The following is a 22,807-nucleotide window of genomic DNA, read 5'->3' on the forward strand; positions in this document are numbered from 1 at the left end:
TACACACTGTTGCTTTAAATGTCACCATGCTTGGCCCCGCTCGTTTTCATTCGCTCTTCAGTAAGTGCTGTGGGAAATCCTCAGCAAAACGTGATGTCGGGATTTGACGCAGCGATGTGATATCGGCGGCAGCAAATCCTTGATTCTTCTCAATGAGGAGGCAAAACGTTAAGCTGCTTAAGCTTCGGAATAAAAAGTAGCATCGGGGAGCCGTGCATGGTATTTCGTTTTTTTTCCCTGGACAATCAAGAAACGACTTCGTCTTCCATAATCAATGAGCTAAATGCTTTCCCTCGATGGCCGTATAAAGCTATCGGGTTCCGGTAATAATACTTGGCGCCTTCTTAACAAAAGGAAGCCGACACCAAGTTAAATGTGTAATGGCTACATAACAGCGTTGAATGATGCAAGACATGCGGCAGGCGTTGGTTTCATAGGTGGCTTCCCAGTGTGGGGGTCGCCATCCACGAGGTCCAGTAGTGCACGGAGAGGGAGGTCACTCTGAAGCCTAACGTACAAGAGCAGCACATCTATTTTTCATCGCCCTCTTTAGACTCAGCCAGTATGGGCTTATCCACATGCGCCGCATATTTTCTTACATGAAATTCACAACAACAGAGAAACCATGCCATACTGTATAAAATGTACACAAAATGACTTTTTTTATTAAGATTTTAAAAGTGGATGTTATCATTTGAAGTCACTTTAAAAAAGGTCAATATTTTCTCTATCAGCGTATTTTCTGGACTAAAAGTCGTATTTTTACTCATAGTTTGGCCGGGGGCGCGACTTGTACTCCGGTGCTATTTACATATGTTTCTTTTGAGCCATTATTATGCATTTTTTGTCTGGTGCGTTTTATAATCCGGAAAATATGGTAAGTCAATGAAAGCCTGATGACTTATGTGTTTTTCCGTTAAGTTTGCGACCCCTGGAAGGCTTTGGGGGTTTACTGCAGCTCCTAAGGACCATGATTGTCAGCCATATAGTTTGGCTGAGAGTACTACTTCTACTCCAGTGCGACTTACTGTCATGGTTGCCCATGGCGCCCAATTGGCCCCGCCCGTTTGGCGCCAGCTGCGGCTCGTTGACTTATTGGTTTCCCACCTATTTAAGCTCAGTGCTCTCACTCACCCTCTGTCAGTCCGTCAACAAACCTCTGCACCCGCTAGACGTGTGTTTTGACTCTGTCCGGTGTCCTGTTTTTGGATCCTGTCCGGTATCGATCCCGTCTATTTCCTCCTGTTTTGATATCGGTCTCCAGTGTCTGGTATCGTTCCCGTCTATCTCGTCCTGTCTGATATCTGTCTCCAGTCTCCTATATCTGTTATAAATCCTGTCAGTTCCGTTCTGTCCGGTATCGACACCATCTGTCCGGTATTGGCTCGTGTAACTGGTATCAATCTCGTTGGTCTCTGGCTCCACACCAAACTTGTCTTTCTTCTTCCGCCCAGCGATCGCCGAATCACTGACGTTTGTGTTGATGTGCTTGACTGCCCCATTCCCGTAAAATAAAGCTTGTGTGAGAAACGTTACGCATCTGGTCCTCCTCCTGCTCCCATTCTTGACACTTACAGTATATTGCGGATATATAAATTTTTGATATATAAATGTAAGTATATATATATATATATATATATATATATATATATATATATATATATATATATATATATATATATATATATATATATATATATATATATATATATATATATATATATATATATAATATTCCATCCATCCATTATCTGCACCGCCGTATAAATAACAAAAAATACATGATTAATAACCATAGAAAATATATCAATCATAACAAAATTAAAGGAACAAAAATCTCGTCTCGTTTTTTTGCAATGGCATAATAAACAAAAACAGCATTTATTCCATTAATTGCAATGTGTTTTATTTTAAAAATGTATATTACTACTGTTCTACAAACATATTATTATTATTATTATTATTATTATTATGTACTATGGTACTTTTGGATCCATTTTTCTATTCTTGTAGTTGAACACGTCACGGTTTAGCGGTTCAGTGTCAAAAAACTGATGAGCTATTTTTAGAACAGGGCCGAGCTACGCGTGTTCGCTTCAGGAACAAACTGACACTTACACAAGGACCTGTTGTCAAATAAAATTCTAATAAAGTAAAATGAAAGCCGACATTTTTCCAGTTCACCGACTTTTTCCCCCCAAAGAAGACATATTGCCATGTTTCGTATTGAAGAAACTATAAATAATTAGCAACACCCCTCACCATTAAGATGGGTCTATTTATAGAATGCCGTTTTGTATGTTAGAGTGCAGTATTCAACTACTCACTTATTAATTATGTATTTCTTTTGCTTTTTTTTTTTTATATTCTTCACTCACAAAAAAATAAGCTTAATAAGCGTTATTGGCCAACGGAGCAGCACAGGTCTTTCTATTTTATTGGATTGGCATGTTCACCCACAGTTATTTTGATCTCCTGGGATGCTTGCATTGGAAGAAGTACTCTGATATTCTCCTTCATACCATCTGTCTTTTTTATTATTATTCTTTTTTTTTTTTTTACCAATCACTCTCTGCTGTTTGCTGATTTACATTTTTACAGTCCATTCCATTTGCTTTGCCAACATTCGAGCGAAATTAAGCAGAATAAAAGATGGCCCGGCAAAATATCATGTTTCAATAAATGCGAGTGCAAACGTGGATGGGGCTGCTAGTTATCCCCTGATGGTCGACGTGACACTGATTGAAGATGAAATTAGGCCAGTGTGTGTAGCTGTGAGCATACTAGATGTAGCTACAAGGCTCCAAGACTCGATACTAAGTGCTAGCCTGCATACTTCACGCCTCGGGAACATTGCGTATTGGCTTAAGCGGGACAGCCCTGGATGAAAAACCTGTCATAATTCATTAAATTACTCCAATAGCGGGCTATGGCAACAGTCTATTGTGCAGACAGCATAAAAAAATGATATACATACATACACATATACATATACAGTGTTTAAGTCCAGGCTGAAAACAGCTCTGTTCAACTGTGCATACAACTGAAAGGGTTCTATCTGCACTCTTCACTTTTACTTTATTTTAATTCATTGATTTTATTGTGTTTTATATATATATGTATATATATATATTCAACATCATGCTAAAGAGGATTATGTCCAAAGCCCTGGAGCAACATGAAGATACTTTCACTATTGGAGGGCACAACATCACTAACTTCCGTTTTCATGATGATGTTGCCAGATTGGACAGGAACTCAGATATCCTGGCAATCGGCTGTTCAAAGCATCAAGCCAGTACGGGATGGAAATAGGCACAGAACAAACAAAAGTAATGACCAAAAATGCCGAAGACATCACCACAAGCATCACCATCAACCACAGAGAGCTAAAATCAGTCATCAAATGTAAATATCTTGGAGCTGTCAAATCAGTAGAAAAAGAACCATAGATCATGGCCAGCGTCGCTCAAACCACAGCCACACTTGCCATCTGGAAGGATAAGAACATAGCAGTGAAAGCAAAGATCATAATCATCCTAGCGCTTGTTACTTCCATCTTCCTCTACGCTTGTGCGACATGGACTCTGACAGCAAAACTGGAAAAGAAAATCCAGGCCATAGAGATGCCATGGTATTGAAAACTACTAGGCATCAGCTATTAAGCTTATGTGCCAAACAAAATGGTGCCCTACACCATCAAAGGGCACATTGGACCCTACGAAGAATCGTTGTCAACTGTGCGCGGACGGAAACTTCAGTGGTATGGTCACGTCACAGGATCATCAGGACTGACCAAGATAATTCTCCAGGGCACATTCCAAGGGGGCAGGAGGAGTGGAAGACTGAAAAAGAACTGGGACGACAACAATAATGAATGGACTGGTGCCAACTTTTCCACAACCCAAAAACAGGCCAGGAACTTTTAAAAGTGGAGAAAGCTGTCAGGGGTGGAATCCTCATTGGTGCCCAACGACCCATGCGGTTAAGGGATTTATCCTGACAGTCTTTTGACCGTTTTCTCTTTAAAGTCTTTATATCTTGTTTACCCTGGAATGCCATGTCTAATCTCATTGCATAACAATGTTTCACATTAGAGCTGCATGGTTCTGGAAAAAACAAACACAAATTGTGATTTGCTAGAACAGTATTGTAATTTAAATGCAATTTTCAATTTTAAATGAAAAGTGCATTTTCTGTGCTTGTATTGTTTGTTTTATGAGTACTTAATCAAAATATGCTGCCTCTTAATTCATTTTCATAATGTGAAAGTTTTTGAGTTGTTCCCTTGTCTTCATATAGGTTTCAGATCAGAAGATGTTGTAATGGTAGTCTCTGCAGCCCTTCAAGACTTTTTGTGATTAAGGGCTATTCAAATAAACACGCCTTGACTAAAATCCTTTAACCTTAAGAAAACAGTGCCCTCCTCTGGGGACCTGTCTGATCACAGGAGGTTTTGTGTGGCACAGCGTGTTGCTTGCAAACGTTGCCTCACCTATCGGCTAGTGCCGTTAAAACTGGCATCTGAATGCCCGGCGTCTTTAAAACCTGAACGGTGACTGTTTGTGTTCTGCAAACACTCAATTACTTACAAACATGGAACTCTAGATCCCTGAAAAAAGCACAGTGTCTTGGGATTACACAATCACACTACGTCATATCGTTGAGACTTAGGTTAATCGTGCAGCCCTGTTTCACATCATTGACACCAATGATGATAAACACAATTCAATTCATTATCTGTTGCGCCTTATTGTATGAAGAAATGCAGTAGCTTCAAATTTGTTTTAATATTTATAACAAAATTGGAAAATTGCTCTATATTGCCCCTTTAAATTCTGGGAAAAGTGTAACAAAAATCTGTTCTATGATCAAGGCCTAATATATTCTTTCATTTTCCAGACACTTTGTCTTGATTTCACAAAGAACATTGGAAGATATTTACCCCATTTTCCAGTCTATAAAGCACACAAATAAAAATTGAAAATGTCCCAAAAATTCTAAAGGTGCACCTTATAATCCTGTGTACTTTATTGGCTGGACAATCATTCGGTCTTCTTTTTGTGTCAGGCTGATAACTGTGACATTGTATTTGACTGTTATCAGTTCAATAATTACCAGCCCAATAATTATCGTGTATCGCTAAAAATTATAATTACATTTCTATTAGATTATTATTACGATGGAAAAAGAGTGCTAAGTGTAGTATTAAAATGAATTCCCAGTGTATTGATTATTAATTCAAAGTAGATAAGTTGAAGGACAACAGCATCTTTTGGGCCTGTGAGTCATTGTCTAAAAGATCCCTTCATGTTTTAAATAATTAATGATGGAAATCGAGTCACGATTAATGAAATGTCCATCATCGAAAGGAAGCCAAGTCTTCATACTGAGCCTGTTCACTCAGAAAGTTTCTCCTTTTTGTTTGCTAGGTTTGCTCATTGATGTTTTAATGCAATTATAAGTGTTATGAAGCTTTCCAGCTGTTGTAAACCCAATTATGCGCCAGAATGAATTGATTATCTTATTACTTTCTCTTTCACCCCCCAGTGTGTAAGGTGTGACTGCAGCAAGCGGCACTCATTAACAAAAATGAATTGAATTTAAACACTAATACTAGATTTTACCTTCCTCCTGAGACCATAATAAGTTGACGAGTCAGCAATGTGAGTTAATTAGTGAAAGTAATGGTAGCACATGCACCGTAAATCAGTAATATACAGTTAATACCAGTGTGAAGATTGATGTATATATATATATATATATATATATATATATATATATATATATATATATATATATATATATATATATATATATATATATATATATATATATATATATATATATATATATATATATATATATATATATATATATATATATATATATATATATATATACCGGAGCCATATCCGCCTCGTGGGAGGTGGCTAGAGTCAAGAACACATTCACATCTTTGACTCTTTCTGGGAGATTGAGACAGAGGAGGGGATTCCCAGCCCCCTCGCTCGACCCAACTGATGTGTTGCAACATCTCATTGGGAGTCATTAAGTGACCAAACCCCCCAATTCTAACCCCGAGCAGGGAGGCAATGGGTACCAAAGATTTAAGTCTTAGGTATGACCCGGCCGAGGCTTGAACCAGCAACCTCCCAGCACCCTACCCCCAAAGCCACCGAAATGTTTTTCAAATAGGCAAAATGGTCTTTGCTACCAGAGAGTACTTTTTTTATTTCAATAAATATTTTTTGCCAGTATTGAGAAAAACACTATAAAGGAGCAAAAGCAAATTAAGTTGTCTTAAATCTAGAAAATCTGTGTTTAAAATGCGAAGAAAAAATGTGCTAAAAGGGTAAGATTGATTTTTTTTTCTGTGTAAGATCATTTAGGAAAGAAAATGTCCTACAAAAAAATAATAATTTTACCTCACTCCCTGTCAGAAAACTTTGCATGTCATTTATGTTTTTTTTCTACTTTTAAGATGTTTTTATCTTATTTCACTAACACAACGGGAAACATTATCCCTATGTAAGCAAAATTTTATTATCAAGCAGATGGTAGCTAATTTTGCTCACTTTAAGAAATATTATTATCTAAAAGTAGAAAAAAATACCTAAAAATGAAACCATCAGTTTGATAAGACAATTTTGCTCATATTAAGAGGAAATGTACTAATTTCAAAAATTGTAAAACATTTACAACTAATATGAGCAAAAGTCTCTGCATGAATATTTTTTTATTGTGAGTAATTTTAAAGTAAAGTGGCAGATTGTCTTGTTCATTTTAGGCTTTTATTTTTTCAAATCTTGGTCAAATATAGTCCTTTATAAAAGCTAAATTATCCACCATAGATTAGATTTGATTAATTAGGTACAAATCTGCTTACTTTACCAATGTGCTTTCTTATCTATTTTATGACATAAGATAAAATAAGGACACATATACTCAAAAAAAGTCTTCTGCAAATTGGATGTGAATGTATTTTTGTGGTGTAATGTTACGTAATAATTTCAAATAAAATGTGCTCATCTTTTTATCCGGGAGACTTTTACTGGAGGCTTATCCGCTGTTGTAAAAGAACAAAGGAGGTTGCCATAGCAATGACATTGATGTCTTGTTAACGCGGCCGCTCCATCCAATTCAGTCCAATTCAGTTCTTTTAGGATACACTTTCATCTAGAATCTCCTTTATTTTGTAAAATAATAATAATAAAGCATACAAGCCCCGATAAATCATTTCATAAAGTATGAATCTAGTCAATAAATAGGATTATAACATTAACACGTAAGCTGAAAAAGGCCTATAAAAATACTGCAGGACAGCCTCCTTTTTTATAGCCTACTATGAGATGTGATTCACTGCTGATTGTTCAGTTCTCAGCGCGTCTCTATAAAGCATTTTGGCAGAGATGACATTCAGCAGGACACCAGATGAGTGGGGGACCCCCCATTGTTAAGCCTTTAAGCAGCACTGTTGTTTCCTCTTCTGCAAAAGAAAACAAGCCAACTCAATTTTCATTTTGCTTGCACAATGGAGACGGTTATTGCATTGTGTATAATTATGACTAATAGGTTGCTCAGCCAGACAAATTTTCTAATAGAAAAGTTATGCGTCTTACTGTTTTTTACTTCCTTACCGATAACTTAATACACGTTGGAGTGTGACAAAAAAGGCGGAAAGAGCATTTGAAAAAATAAAATCAATGTATATGCTCTCCCGTGTCTCGTATACATTACAGAGAGGTAAGGTAGAGAAGGGGATACACCATGCTGTGCTACTATTGTTCATTGAAATATTTCCAATGAGGAACATAAATGCTATTAATCTTTTTAACAAGTACTGTCGGTTGATTGACTATTATAGCGTGGCAACAAAAGACTAATTACTGGGTCTCTGATTTTCTATTGGACCGTTAGCTGTGACGTCATATTTGTCTGTTATTGGTTTAGTTTTAATTGCACTATAAGTTGTAAAACTTAGGCCAATCTCCAAACAGTACTTTTAAAATATTGTTTCCTATTTATTCTTTTATCTTATTTTTCTTATTTAAGTCTGTATTATGCATTTACCTCAGAGAGCGGTGTCTAATTTTGTTGCAATGTTCACTATGTTGTTATCAATGACATTAATAACTACTCATTTAATTTCAATAAGCATCGGTCCAAGAACTCAGATCCAGCCACAATTTTCTGCCCCGTTTATTATCATTAGGGTCGCAGGGGGTTCTGCTGCCCATCCCTGGCACCTACGTGCAGTGGCCAGGGTGTAACAGGCACAGGGAGAAGATGCAAACTCTGCACAGGGATGCTGCGGTATCTGGAATCGAAGCATTGACCTCTCCACTGTGGGGCTGTGCGCTAACTACTCAGCCGCCGTGCAGGCCGTTTTTTTGCTTCATGATAAGAAAAACAAAGAAAAGCCACCTCGAGTCAATGAAGGGCATGCAGTTGTGTTTTTACTATACAGAGCTGAATTTATTTTTAGATTATGTCAGGGTCAAATTGCGTTCTGCCCGACAGATTGCAATATTTCCAGTTCTGGTGCATGCATGCACGCAGGGTCTGTCCACGTCTGTTCCCCCACATGGTCTCAGTTAGCTAGTTCTTGTGAATGATATTGGGAATAAATAAATTGGTGAACAAATATGTTTTCGTCATTTGTGCGTATTTTTTTTATTAATAGGTTCACCTAACAATAGCCTTTGCACGCAAACTCATTGAAGAACTGGCCTCTGTTTCATGGCCACTCCAAATAAACTGTTAAGCCTGGTGGTGATTGAATAACCCTGTAATCTTGCCGGCGTAGCATTTTTTTCTTCCGTTCAGAATGAAAGAATGTTAGCATAACTGAGTGCTGATTGCATTACAGTACTTTAGATTTCCAAAAAAGGACACGAAATGTTCACTCTATAAAAACAACGATCACTCTTATGATGTCGAACGAGCTACACTTTTGTTTATTCGTTTGTGGTTTATTGATTTGACAATGACTTACTGATCTGGTCAAAAATGTGAATATATTGATTGATTAAAAACAACACATTTAAATTCATTCAAATTAAAGTCAGATTTGATTTGGAATGTGATGGAATTTTGTATTTGTGCGTCCAAGTAGCAAGGCATCTCTTTACACCGTTAATGAGCAAAGCACGAATGACGTCACCAAGCACAAAGACAATTTGTCACATTTAACTTTTGACATGAACCAAAGGAGGATTTCATTCAGGTTACCAAAACCAAAAAAAGTATTGTGCTCATTTCCTTCAAACGTGCCCTCCCTTGCAGCGTCTCTTCTGTTCACAAGTTGTGCTCGTATGTGATTGCCAGAAGCATATGTTCACATATTCAATGAAGGGATACAACTGTCTTATTTCAAACATGGAAGCAGATAATACAATGGAAATATCCCGGAAAAATCAACCAATACACACACCTAAGGCCTTTTTAGCAAGTAAGTTAGTTTGCGTGGATCTTTAGTCTCTGTACTACAAGTCCCACATTGCTCTGCGCGGGCCCTGGTGATGTGGAACGCTCTTCCCCCTGAGATTCGATCTGCAACCTCAGTGGAAATGTTTGAATCTAAACTTATAGCACACTTATATTCTATAGCATATGAATAACCTATATTTTATGTTGACAATATATGTGTATTATTTGCCCTCATGTAGGTTGTAGATCAGGGGATGGTGTTATAATAGTCTGGTTTGCAATAATCTGTGGTCTGTGCAGCCCTTTGAGACTCTTTGTGATTAAGGGGCCGGTCACACAGCCGTTTGCGGCTGAATCACGGCTAAAAATTTCTGGGCGTGGTTCAGCCTCGATACTCTCGTGAAAGGCTGTGTACCCGCGCTCTGAAGAATTGAGCAGCGCAAGACTTTTTCGCGCTGCCACCCGCGCGCGAATTTCCGACCGCGTGTTAAGCACTGCTGTATCTCGTCTGTATGGCGATCTCAAAGCGTCCAATAGCGTCCGCCTCACAGGCAGAAATTTCTGGCCGTGATTCAGCCGCAAATGTCTGTGTGACCGGCCCCTATGGGCTATACAAATAAACATGACTTGACTTGACTTGTATTAGGAAAAACGCCTGTTAATGGAACCGAGTAAATTGGAAAATTGGGTGTATATTTTCTATTCTTCGAAGGCAGTGGGTGTCACTTTTTTATGTGATGAGTATATTTGTCAAGGGTAGTGAATGTTTTGAAATAGGTTTTGAGGGCTTTGAAGCCAGTTTGTGTCATCTTCATTTCTAAGAATCTACGTCCCAGTGAACTGAGTACTTCATTTAGTGCAACAATATTGTTTTGCCACAATTTTTTATGCCGAAGTGAGTTGAGGAGCTTTAATTAGACAAAAGTTATGTCTTTAAGTCCAACTGTATGGTGGTATGCGAACGTTTTGGAATTTTTCAAATTTCTGCATCAACTTGCCGAACTTCAACATTGCTTGAGAAGAAAAAAACATACGTTCCAGACCTAAAACCCATTGAGACGTGTCCAGACAGCAATTCATGCCAGATATCCCAGGAATCTGATTGAACTAGGGCACTCTTGTAAAAAAAAAAAAAATAACGGCCAAGATTAATCCTGATTGATGTGCCAGACTGATTTGTAGCTACAGAAAGTTTCTGTTCTAGTTATCGCTGCCAAATGGGGGACTGCAAACTATAAAAGGTGACCGTTCAGTTACTTGTTCCTCTCCCTTCTGTAATTTTTTACATTATATCCTCTTTAAAATATGAAAACACATATACCGTAAAATTCGGACTATAAGTCGCACTCAGTACGTTTTTAAAGGAAAAAGCATTTTCTTCATACATAGGCCGCAACTGACTATAAGTCACATGTGCCCACATTGAAACATGAGGTATTTACAAAGAAGGACGGTACACAGAAAGGGTTTTAATAATATACGGTACCATAACCCCTTAACATTCCGCCGGCCTGCAGGTGGGGCTGTCGGACTTTTGATAAACAAATACGTGTCACCAGTCTCTGAAATATGTCATGCCACTAATCATTGGAAAACTTAAACTCTTGGGATTCAAGACATGATGACCATTTAAAAATATACTCATCAGAGAAACATCACAACCAGCCTAAAATAAAGTTTCCCGAAAACTATAAAGCCATGGTGACTCACCAGTACGTCCCCTGGCCGTCTTCAACTACTTTGAATGTCGGCTAAAATGGCTTTGTGACATCAAAGCAAATCCATAGATTGCAACCATTTCAAATATTGACTCCAAAACATGATAATGTCGACAGATAAATAAAAATCTGCCTTAAACATTTCTGCTTCGTTAGACGCTGCTTCTTGTAATCCGTTTGTTTCGGTACATTATATCCGTTTACAAATAAACAGAGTAGTAAAATTATTTTCAATATGGTACGGCGGCGCAGTGGTTAGCATGTGTGCGGCACACATCCCCAGCTGTGAATGAGCGAGCGAATTGTCTGTCCCTTTGTGCCCTGCCACTGGCAACCAATTCAGGGTGTCCCCATGCCCACAGCCTGAAAATAGCTGGGATGGGCTCCAGCGTACCCGCAACCCTACTGAGGATAAGCGGTGCAGATGATGGATGAATGGATGGATAGTTAGCCCTCCCCTTTTGATTGACACCGTTTCCATGATGAGGGTCTGTTAATGCTAGTTTTATTCATGCAAAAAGTGCAAAGTTACATTAAAATTGCATCGTCCTCGACATATATATTCCACCTGTCTCACTCTTACCTTTACTGCTTGTGCGCCCCTGGTGGCCATGAGAAAAACTGCATAAATTGGTCGACCTTATAGTCCAAATTCTGTGGTGTGAGTGTTGTATATATATATATATATATATATATATATATATATATATATATATATATATATATATATATATATATATATATATATATATATATATATATATATACCTTATAACCCCTTCACATTCAGGTCAATACACGTAATTTAGATTGATGGCTATAATGGTTCTTGTTGTTATTTTTTTCTTTTTAGTCATGATGCAACAAAATGACATTGTCAAAGTGAAAAGCTTATAAACAACCAGTGTGGAGACCTCGTCCCTAAAAATACTTCATTAATGCATGGACTTTCAAATCACATTATCATCCTGTCAGTGAGGACATCACTTCTGGGACTCTCGACGGCAAAATCCTTCCGACGCATCCCTGGCATGTAGCAGGAGGCCGAGCTTGTTATATTTAGTCAGACAGCAAGTCTACTGCTAATGAATGCTACTGGCAGGGTGTCTGTTGAGCCCGGAGGAGATTACAGAGAACGCTGCTAAAATGTTTGCGTGCACGTGAGTGTGCGTGTCCTCATTGGGTCACACAACCAAAACATGTGAAAGTGAGAGCGAAAACACTGCAGAAAAACGAGTCTGAATCCCATTGGCAGTAAATTGTGCATGCTTTAGGACGTATTTGTTCTCATCTTAAGGTATTTTATCATGTTTTTCTGGTCAAATTTATAATCCAAGTAGGCAAACCTGTCTAACTTTGAATTAAGAATACTGATTTGTTTGATTTAAATATTTGTATTTATTTTTTTGTGTGGCCGTAGAATAGATTCCTCTAAAACTCAAAAATCCATCCATCCATTATCCACACCGCTTATCCTCAGTAGGGTGGCGGGGGTGCTGGAGTCTGTCCCAGCTATTTTCGGGCAGTGGGCTGGGGACACCCTGAACTGGTTGCCAGTCAGTCCCAGGGCACACAGAGACAGACAACTCACCCGCTCATTCACACCTAGGGACAATTTTGATCAGCCAATTAACCTGACATGCATGTTTTTGGAATGTGGGAGGGAACCGGAGTGCCCGGAGAAAACCCACGCAAGCACGGGGAGAACATGCAACTTCCACACAGGAGGTTTGATCTCATGACCTTGTGTTGAAAATAAAATAATAAAATAAAAGATATAGAATACAAAAATACCCAATGTAACGTGTTGATATCGAGTATTTAAATAGTGCTTAAAATAAAAATAGGGTAATATGCAAATGTGGGGGTGGGGTTTAATCTGGGCTTTTAACCCCAAATTGTCCCTGGGTGTGGATGGGCGTATGATTGGTTGTTTCTGTGTGCCCTGCGTCTGGCTGGCAACCGGTTCAGGGTGTCCACTGTCCACCGCCCGAAGATAGTTGGGATGGACTCCAGCATCCCCGGAACCCTAGTGAGGATAAGCGGTGCAGATAATGGATGGATGGATATTATAATTGCTATTGTTTTACAGAAACAAAATAAAATATACTGAAATAAAACATTTACAAAAAATATTTGAATAAGAACTTCTATTATAATATTTTTGCAGTGTAAAATGAGCAAAACAAGAAGTATATTATTATTTTACTAAAGCACTATGCACTAACAAAATAGAACATCTTAAAATAAAATGAAGGTTATTTTTCCTCATTTTTTTCCATAAATTGTAAATTGCAATCACCCGTTCCAGTTCTTAGAGTAAATACAGGGAATCAAATAAAGCAAGCTACCGTTTCCTTCGTCAAATAAGGTGTCGCTTCGTTACTCAAGCAATATTGTTGTTTTTGTTATACGCCCCAGCGCGTAGATCTGCAGGATGACACATCGTCTTTCTTCTTTTGCCCTAAACAGCGCATTTGTGAATTGAGGATATTCCGAGGTCGAAGTCTAAGTTTAGACGCCGGATGCTTTTCTGCTCCACCGCCTCGCATGATGCTCACTTGTAGTGATTGTTCCTTTGAGCACTTTGTAACGCTCCAGATTGCCTCCAATTGCTCCGTTTGTGATCAATCCCATTGGACGGCACTGTGCCGCGTTGAATGGCTGGGATTTTCTCTATACGCCGATTTATTAATAATCCACCAATACGTATAGATGCACGGTACGCGGTTTAACCCCCGGGGTAGGCTCGGCTATTTTCATGTGCTCTGACATGCAGGAGTTGACCTTTAAATCAGATCAAGTACTCCTCATTTTTTTGCTCAAAGATCCACAGGAAATCAGAGGGATTTTTTTTTTCTATAGAGCAGGGTAATGCATAGGTCAAGCATTTTTCCCTTATCGTCTGTCCCTTTTCATTCTAGGATCAGACTTCCAGTGTAACATTCACATCATCCCGGTGAAGAACGAAGAGGGCGTGGTGATGATGTTCATCTTGAATTTCGATTACGTTGTGGACGAGGGGAGCGACAACTCCGCCGAGAAGATAAGCCCCGCCTCACCCACAAAGTCAGATCAAAGTGAGTATTCGGGTGACTACCGACTGTGGGATAATCCTGTAACACCTTCAAAATATTTCACCGCAGGGTGAAAATGATAATAAAAAAAATACAGTGGAACAAGGTCAAATGCAATCTGTTTGCCATCCTGGTATTTTGACCTAGAAAACACAGAGGTAATACAATAATCTGCTCCAGGGTCAAGCTTAACCGATTGTTACCTGGCGCAATTCAAAAGAGTGTAACGTCGGGCCTCTTAGCTTTAGCATCATGGCTATTGAAAATGTGAACACATACTAAGCCCTGGTAACTAGACAAGAAAGGAATGTCTTCTTTATCCTCTGCACGGCACAACAATTATTAAAAGAGAAACCACATTTCGGTTTAACAGTTAAAACAAATGTACTACATAATCAAAGGCTATGTTCACAGGTAGCACAGGTAGACCTTTATCCGATCGGTTAATGTCTGTCTGACCGGAACATATCCGATTTTACGTCCGATCACACTAGACTCAGGCCACTTTAATGCTGGGTCTTAAATTCGATACATATCTCATCTTTTGGAATGCAGTTTTACGTGAACAGTTGAGATACATTCATGCAACCTGCACGCCATTGTTCTGCGTTCAACAAGGCAGGAATAGGCGAAAAAATCAACAACTATGGCGCACGAAAAAACGAAAAGCATTCAATGTAGGGAAAGTGAGGTTTTGGATTTAATTAATATTTTGGGGGAAACTGTTCAACCTACGGTCGCACGATAACTTTCAAATTGCTAGATGCGCTACGGTGTTAGCATCCATGAGTACTTCCGCAAACAATAAGCGCATTGCGTGCAATGTCACGTGTCAAATTGTGGCGTTCACAAAGGAGACGCATAGAAGTCACAGGATAATGCGTAAAAGTTGCATTTAGTTGGAAATGTGAACAATCTCACAAAAACATCGGATTTCACCCAAAAATCGGCAGTGTGAACATAGCCAAACATTTGCTGCTTAGGCGCAACTTATGCAATTTCCCTTATTGAAAAGCATATTTGGTTGACTTTTTGTAAAAATAAAGTCTTAGCAGAAAACTGCCAATGTCAAGTTATACGTTCTCATGTTACGATGTTATCCTTTTTCCTAAAATGAAAATAAAAAATTAAAAGACAAGCAACCTTGCCTTATTCAGCTTATTATAAGAATTATTTCCTACCACAATCAAAACAACAATTCTTAAAACAGTGTTACCAAAATTACTACTACTATTCTTCCATAGTATAATTCGTCAGTTCATAGCAGATTAGAAATGTGCATATTCTATGAAAACTACGTAAATTGAAAAATCGAAATCAAGCAATGCTCATTTTTGTATTCACAATGTTAATTGTTCATTGGTTATTCATCGTACATTCGTTCAATCTGCTGGACACTTGCAGTGAGAGCAGGTTTGATGTGCCTTTTTGTTTAAATGAGTTTGTCTAAGAACCACTTTCAACTTAAAAATGGCGTTCTTTAATGCTACGACGAGAACCTTTTAAAAATGTCGAAATGTATCTTTATTCATTCTGAAATATAATATTCAATGTTTGACAGCTCCGTTAAAATGGAAATAAAATGGATCCACCATAATTGTAATAATAGATGTATCCATTGATAATAATTTTGATTTAACAGTAAAAACTTGTAAAAATAGTTTAACACTTGAAAGAACACTCACAAGATAAGCAAACTCTTCTGCCAATGAAATAATCTTTATTTTTGGTAGTATTTGACTTGGATCAAACAACTTTTTAAAAAGCATATCCACTCTTAAGAAATATATGTTTAAATCAGTAAAATGCCACATCATTGCCTGTTTTTGCTTGCCCTAAAAAAGTACAGCATAACAGTACTTTTTAATGATCTCACATCAATTATTCACAAAACTCATTACATTATTTATCCTGTTAGTGAAAGTTTCATAGAAAAGATGCAAAGTGTGCACACAAGGGAGTGAATGTGCTGCTTATGGAGCCCAATCTTGTTTTTCTTAATGATGCCATCTGTAAGTGTTAGTCTTTTGGGAGCTTCTATAGCCCTCATTTATTAGCATTTTCATTTATTTATGTTTGAATTCATGTCAGGTTTGAATATCAATGAATATCATCTCGTTTTTTACTGTGATTGGTGACACTCAGCCTCTCCTCTCTGACTGAATCTTGTTGTGAACTCACCCGGCATTCAGTTTGTGCTGCGCCTCGTGAGTGTAAATACGCGCAAAGCTTACGTGACTAATCACATTTGATTGCTTGTGAGCGCACTTCGGTGAAGAGGATCTGTTTGTTGATGATGGGATGGCTTCGGATGCAATGTGATGTGTTTCACTTTAGATTAAGGTGTCTTTGAGGTTGCGTATTGAAGTAAGTGGCAGTGTGTAGTAATCGCCAATAGAGGTAATTGTAGTTTAGAATGGAGCTGAAGCTTGTGTGTTGAAAGAAGAAATACTTTGGAAGCCTAGTAGATACCACATTGTTAATTTGGGGGCCTACTTCCTTATTTTCTCGCATGAGCAAGGATGAATGTCAGCTAGCGACAGGACATGAAAAATGGTAATAATCCCCGCGGGTGACGACAAAAGACAGAGTGATCGTGATAGGTTTATAGTTTCATAGACACTCAAAATAAGGAGAGAAGACATTAATGGATTTTAAACTTGCAAGGAGAGCAGGAGAGGACCCAAACTTCAGATAAGAAATTCCAACTTGTTTCCGTTGCCCTCCCTTGAGCTCCTTCTTTTTATTAAATCTCCTAAGTTACAAAAGCACATCAACCCTAAAGTGTGTGGAGAAAAAACAGCAACATAAGTGGCCTATAGTGACAGCAATCTAAACAGGACATAGTAGTCAAAAATGAACAACAGTAAGGTATAATAAGCAAAATAACAAACCCGCATCTTATTTGATCTCCTTTGTAGGTGTCCAATCTTAAAAACAGAATAAACTTATCAAAGCTGGATAGCGACTGAAAAGAGCAAGTAATGAGTTGGTCAGAGCTGGTGTAAGTGGCAAACTTCATTGACAAGCGGTAGAACCTACCAGAAATGTCAGTAAAAAATTTTAAGAGCAAAGCAGAATTTGTCAGGTGTTAGGACGATGAATCAAAAAACTCAGTGACGTCTGTCTGCATGTTCAGCTGTAAAAGGCAAGTGACATTGAAGAACAAAGCAAGCTTGATTTTCACGAAGCAGCTAACAATAGCAATAGTGACTATGGGCGAGCCATAGTCTTAAGCCAAGTGTTACTGTCCATGAGTGGCTAAAAAAGTAAACTGTAGGAAAAAATGTCAAAGATGAAAAAAATCACAAATCCTGGGACTTGGCGACTATCACATGCTAAAAGCACCGATAAACAAACTCCCGAAAAGGATAATACGGGCATCCGTAGGAGTAAATTGGCGGCCAACCATGTTAGTGTCTTTAAAGGGCATCTCAAATTGTGCAATATAATCACAAATATCTAAACCTATCAGTCTTGAAAAAATGTTTATAAGATAGCACATGTGTTTTTAATTTTTTTTTTTTAATTTTGTGATCAGGAGTGTTCTATATACATGACTGAAGTATTTTTACACCACAGGGTTCTGCTGTGTAGTACACGCTGGGGCTTTAACACTGTCCGCTAACATTATAATCATAGAAAAACCAAACATTAAATGCGTATTTATTAATTAACAATAAAACAAACAATGTCTTTTTATTCTTCCTTCAAACTTTCCCTTTAAAGGTACCCAAAGTAGCTATTATCGGTAGGAGCCTGCGAGCCAGTTTGTTTATCTCCTGCAGCATAGACTTGAAAATCGATGAATTTCTCCAAGAGTTTCCGAGCGCTAATAGACGCTTTTAGGTTGGGTAACATCAGTGCGTTTAGGGTATGGAAACAGATGGAAAGTTATTATTTATGTATGCAAGAAGGATGCTGAGAGAGAGGGGCGCCTCACCAGGGTTCACTTTCATCCCTGTCCTATTCCATTGTTAATGAGTCCAACGTTTCTCTGAGAACGAAGAGTGAAATTCTTACATTCGACCCTGATTAGCATGAGACAGGAAAGAGTTAGCATTTATGTGTAGCTTGCCATTCTTCAAATATATTCATGATTCGATTTTATTTTTATATGTATCTGTAATTTTTTTTAATTAATTTATTTGTTTATGTATTTATATATTTTCAAATCATTACTTATTGTATTCGTATATTTGTTTATGTATTTATTTGTATCCATTCTTTATTTAATGAATCTCTTTATTTATTTAATAATATTTGTCAAAATTTGTTTATTTATTTGTTTATTCTTCACACATTTAATTATGTTATTACGTGTGTCACTATTATTATCTCATCTCATCTCATTAGCCGTACCGCTTATCCTCATTAGGGTCGCGGGGGGGCTGGAGCCCATCCCAGCCATCTTCGGGCAGTGGGCAGGGGACACCCTGAACTGGTTGCCAGCCAATCGCAGGGCACACGGGGACAGACAACTCATTCGCTCATTCACACCTAGGGACAATTTGGAACGGCCAATTCACCTGAAATGCATGTTTTTTTTTTGGAATGTGGGAGGAAACCGGAGTGCCCGGAGGAAACCCACGCAAGCACGGGGAGAACATACAAACTCCGCACAGGAAGTCTGGAGCTGGATTTGAACCCACGACAGGTTCCCATGACATGAACTGTGCCGCACAAGCGCTAACCACTGCGCCGCCGTGCTGCCACTATTATTATTTTCTTTTTTAAAAAGCAGTGAATATATTATGTTATACATTAATTCAAATTGGGCGTCATAGCGGTTGGTTAGCGTACGGCCCCAGGGTTCAATTCCAGCAACCGAAACCTCCTCTTGGGTGTTTGCACGTTCTAATTGTATTAGTGGATAGCCAATAAAAGTGTCGCAAATATAAAGTTTTCAAGACTTTTATCGGGAGTTCAAATTTATTCATTGAACATCACCTCATCTCATTTAATCTCATTAGCTGCACCGCTTATCCTCAGTAGGGTCGCGGGGGTGCTGGAGCCCATCCCAGCAATCATCAGGCAGTGGGCAGAGGACACCCTGAACTGGTTGCCAGCCAATCGCAGGGTACACAGGGACAGACAACTCGCTTGCTCATTCACACCTAGGGACAATTTGGACCGGCCAATTCACCTGAAATGCATGTCTTTGGAATGTGGGAGGAGACCGGAGTGCCCGGGGGAAATCCACGCAGACACGGGGAGAACATACTAACTCCGCACAGGAAGTCCAGTAGCTGGATTTGAACCTACACAGGAGGTTCCCAAGACTTTAGAACTGTGCCGCACACGCGCTAACCACTGCGCCGCCGTGCTGCCCCATTGAACATCACTATCATTTATAATTATTTTCTTTATATAATGTACACAAAAGGTTTTCAAATAAGATTGGACCATACCTCTACTCAGTTGCTAAGACTATGCTAGCACAGATTAAGAATTCTCTTTCTTTCAAACGCAATGCTTTGTCAACATTTTCGTGCCAAAGAACTTTGTCGAAATCAAGTTAGTTGCTTCATTTAAAGGGAGAAATGGGTTATTTGCTACCATCTTGTGTCAACTTTGAGTTTTTGGTTTATTTTTGAGGTGCTCCATATAGGATCAGTCCTTGTTTTTGTCTTTTTTGAATAAACGAAGGTTCGCTACACACGGTTAGCTTTTGATATCAACGGTCTTTAAATGATACAGTACCACTGATGTCTATCGAAGTTAAAAATTCATGTAAATCCCTGCCCGTTTTTCAGGGAGTCGGTTCTTCCGCTTCCGGCAGGCTGCCTTGAGCCTTATGAACACCAACAAGCAATCGCTTCCGCAAGAGGACCCAGATGCCGTGATGGTGGACTCACCCAAAGACACTGAGGATTCTGTGGCCCTTCAGAGCTTTCCCTCGCCCACCAAAAGCATCTGCAGTCCCTTGGAGGCCAACGACACCCACGCTCTCATCAGCTCCAGCCACCACTCCTCCCAGGCCAGTGTGGCCCCGGAACCCATCGATCATTCGTCCCCAAAACTTCTTTGGGAGAAGCTTTACCAGACGGACATACACCAGTCTTCCACTTCGCTGTCTAACACCTTCCCGAGAGGGAGCATCACGAGTATGAGGCGGGCGTCCTCGGTCCACGAGATTGAGGGATACAGTTCCAGTTCCAAGAGCATTTTCAGGGATCGTCATACTAATGAGGGTATGTCTTCCTCCACATACAGTGTTTCGCTGCCATATCGCAGTTTGACTTTTGTGTCACCAGTTGCATCGCAGATTTTTTCTATTAATTAGTTCTGCAGTATTATGATTACATTGCGGAATTTCAGCATCATAAACACCAATAAAGTCAGACCATTCGGAGGACTGAATGGATTGAAGCAAACCATTCGGAGGACTGAATGGATTGAAGCAATCTAAAAGAATCGTTTACATCAGCTGTCCTTTACAACCATCCCAACCTAATGCCACGCTGCAACCAAAATATAATATTAATGAAATAAAATACAAGTTCATTATGGGCACTTACCATAGAGGGAGTCAGTATGATGGAGGTGTACGTGTCGTGCAGGAGTAGTGACGAAGCAAACTATTTTTATTCTCTTTCTTTTACTTTGATGAAGCAAATCGCCTCCAAGTCAAGTCATTTTTATTTGTATAGCCCTCAGTCACAAAGAGTCTCAAAGGGCTGCACAGGTTATTGCACAGACTATTATTACAGACTATTATTACACCATCTCCTGATCTGAAACCAACATGAGGGCAAGGAAAAACTCAAACACCTCAACATGAGGAAAATGAAGAAACCTCGAGAAGGGACCGCACATGTGGTAATACCCCTTTCAGGGTGACCAGGCCGCAATGGATGTTGCAATAACAAATAACACACAGATATTGTCAACAAAAAATATAGGTTATTCATATGCTATAGAGTAGAAGTGTGTTTTAAGCTTAGATTTAAACATTTCCACTGAGGTTGCAGATCAAATCTCAGGGGGAAGCACTGGTGCCCGGATGGAGAATGCTCTCGAACCTGCGGAACTCTTCTTGGCTCTTGGGATCACCAGTAGACCAGCGCTTTCAGAACGAATCCTCTTCTTGAATTTCTTAAACCAAGTCAAGTCATGTTTATTTGTATAGCCCTTAATCACTTATTACAACATCCCCTGATCTAAAATCTACAGTAGGGCATGGAAAAACTCAAAATCTCAGCATGAGGAAAATGAAGAAACCTTGAGAAGTGACTGCGTATGAGGTAACCCCCCTTCCAGGATGACCAGGCTGCAATGGATGTTGCAAGGACATCAACAAACAATACATAGACATCGTCAACATGAAGCATAAGTCATTCATTAGCTATGGAATATAAAATGGGTTTTAATCGTAGATTTAAACCAGCCATGGCTGTCCTTGAACTCCATTCCTGTTGTACCTCACCTGTCTCAAGTATGTAGGTCCTTGTAAATGGACAGCGACTCCTGCGCTCTGTCATGGTATCTCCCACTAGTTCCTTGTCGCATGTCCAAAATTACAATAATCTCTTCAGCTCACCATGAAAAGTGGTTTGCAATTCTGAAAGAACAGCCCCGCCCTGGTCAGTTTTTATAGCATTGATGATTTTTTTCTGTTTCAATAGCATAAAAATAAGAGTTGTTAACTGACCGTACTCCTTAGCTGGGTCATTCAGACAAACACCAAGGCTATGTTTCAGTATTATTTCATGTTTCGTTTTAATTGACATCATTCTACTTTTTTCCTCTGAAAACACCTAACCATTTCTCTTTCTGGAACTAATGGCCAGGGTCACAAAAAGGAGATGCAATATGATAATAACAGTTTTGGCGTAATATAACTAAGAGCGTGGCATCAGGCTTTTGATGGCAGGGAGCGCTATGCGTTCTCATGCGGCGTTTTAGTGGTGGCCTCTGAGAAATGCTCATAACTCAAATTTTCCCTCGAATGTTGAGCAAGATTTTTGATCACAAAACTGTATTCCCATAACTTGACTCCACTTTTACTAACACAACAACTTCCAGGTCCTTTTAACCACGTGAAGTCAACCATGCTGGGTTCCACCTCGGACTCCAATATCAACAAGTACAGTACCATCAACAAGATTCCACTGATCGCACTCACCTTCTCTGAAGGGAACGACAAGAAGACTCACTCTCCACCGACATCGGAGAAAACCATCATAGCACCCAAGGTCAAAGACAGGACGCACAACGTCACAGAGAAAGTCACACAGGTAAACCCATCACGAACTCTCCACTACCAAGTGATGCTTTAGCAAAAAATTCCTCGGACAGTAGTAAGTCACAGCTTTGCCCAGAGAAAAAAGTCAAGGCCTCCGGCTTAGCGGCTCTTTGTTTGTGGGCTTGGGAAGCTGCCAAAGCCCCAGTGGTGGAGCTCTGACATTCAAATACAGAGGGGGGGATGTCGTTCCTGGATAGCACAGGAATAATAATGAGTATTAGGAAAGAAATGTTTTTTTTTAAAGTCCCATTCTCGTCTCGGTTCAGTGCTTTAAGTTGGGTTAATATGGAAAAGTCCAGAGTAATCACATTGATTCTGATTTGCTAGCTAAA

General features: G+C 39.1%; 1 protein-coding gene across 1 annotated transcript in view; it reads left to right on the forward strand.

Annotated features, from left to right (window-relative positions):
- Positions 1 to 22,807, forward strand: part of kcnh7b (potassium channel, voltage gated eag related subfamily H, member 7b) — a 70,812-nt gene that overhangs the window by 11,705 nt on the left and 36,300 nt on the right. The window contains exons 3-5 of the mRNA XM_088353144.1: positions 14,075 to 14,230; positions 19,984 to 20,421; positions 22,256 to 22,467. Coding sequence (XP_088209270.1) covers positions 14,075 to 14,230; positions 19,984 to 20,421; positions 22,256 to 22,467 — 806 coding nt within the window. The remainder of the gene's footprint in view (positions 1 to 14,074; positions 14,231 to 19,983; positions 20,422 to 22,255; positions 22,468 to 22,807) is intronic.

This window comes from Urocampus carinirostris, chromosome 14 (genome assembly GCF_059441175.1).
Source record: "Urocampus carinirostris isolate Australia breed hairy pipefish chromosome 14, RoL_Ucar_1.0, whole genome shotgun sequence".
Lineage (NCBI taxonomy): Eukaryota > Metazoa > Chordata > Actinopteri > Syngnathiformes > Syngnathidae > Urocampus > Urocampus carinirostris.